The following is a 1,352-nucleotide window of genomic DNA, read 5'->3' as shown; positions in this document are numbered from 1 at the left end:
AACACTGAAAATCAATAAAAATTCGAATTTCGCGCGCTTTTACCGGCAGTTGGCCTAGAAAACTCACACCTGGCCGCTAGGCCACCAGATACAACTTTGACTTTTCGATGCCGTTTTTCTCAATGAAGGAATTTTTTTTTGAATGTTTTCTTTATTTTTATGTGAAACTACATGGATTTCTGCACAAAATAAAGCAATAAAATTTTTCACCGCACACCACTTTTAAAGAATTTTCTAGGCCATTTTCACAGTGGCCTAACTTTAAGATTTCTAGGCCACTTTACTAGTTTTCCAGGTCATTGTTTTCTGAATTTTTGAATTTTTGAGTTTTTGAATTTCTGATTATATCGAAATTCCGAATTTCTTGCAACTCTGAATCATAAAAATTCAGAATTTCAGAAACTCATACGTTCGTAAATTTGAAATTTTTGAAACTAGAAAATTCGAAAACCGAGAAAATATAAAATCCTGAAAATTCTGGAATCCCTAAAATTCGAAAGTTCAGAAGTTCTGAAATTTCGAAATTCCAATATTCAAATTATCGGGAATTCGTAAATTGAAAAATCTTAAAATTCGGAAAATCAAAGTTTCCAGAATTTCCAAAATACAAATTCTTTGAAATTCAAAAACTCAAAAATTGGAAAACACAAAAATTTAAAATTCGGAGTTTCGGAGGTTTAAACATTCAAATACTCTGAAATTTGAAAATTCTGAATAATCAGAATTTCAGAAATTCAAAACTCCCGAAATTCGAATAAATTTTTTGCAGTGCGAAATGCCGGAGAAATGTGTGATTTGCCAAAAAGTGAAAAGTCGTCTATTTCTTCGAAAAATGGATCATTTCATTGAGAAATTAATCGTTTTCACTGGATGGATTCTAACTGATAAAAAGGCTGAAATTCGAGCGGTTCCATTGTTGAACGAACAGAATTTATTCGTTTGTTGGTCCCATTTTCCCGAATTCTCCGGACGAATTTTCATTGAATTATGCATCAAAAATCTACACCAACTGTCGACTTGTTATCGATTTTTGGTCGAAAAATTGATGATAACTATCAATATTTTGGTGCCAAACATGAAACAAGACGAATTTTTGGACGAATTTAGAAAGTGGCTGACGGCGTCGGACTGGTGTAAACCCCAAACGGTAAGATTTTTTTCTAAAAAATATACCTCAAATCTGCAAAATACGATTCAAAACAATGTCCCTAGCACTATCAAACAACCAAAAAACTATTGGGCGGAGGAGAGAATCGAACTTTTGGGTGTTCGCTCCAAAATCAGCAGTGTTAGCCACTGCGCCAATTGGGCAGCGCGCGCCTGGGGTCCACGGAAGAAGGAGGAGGCGCCCG

At 34.8% G+C, this 1,352-nt stretch overlaps 1 protein-coding gene across 1 annotated transcript in view; it reads left to right on the top strand.

Annotated features, from left to right (window-relative positions):
• The window catches only part of CBG27289, a gene marked incomplete at both ends in the record, with an annotated part of 11,431 nt that overhangs the window by 9,367 nt on the left and 712 nt on the right, over positions 1–1,352 (top strand). The window contains one exon of the mRNA XM_045238336.1: positions 770–1,147. Within this exon, the coding sequence (XP_045100664.1) occupies positions 770–1,147 (378 nt within the window). The remainder of the gene's footprint in view (positions 1–769; positions 1,148–1,352) is intronic.

The sequence above is a fragment of the Caenorhabditis briggsae genome (genome assembly GCF_000004555.2).
Source record: "Caenorhabditis briggsae complete genome, chrV, whole genome shotgun sequence".
Classification (NCBI taxonomy): Eukaryota; Metazoa; Nematoda; class Chromadorea; order Rhabditida; family Rhabditidae; genus Caenorhabditis; species Caenorhabditis briggsae.
This window is presented reverse-complemented; position numbering and strand designations above follow the sequence as displayed.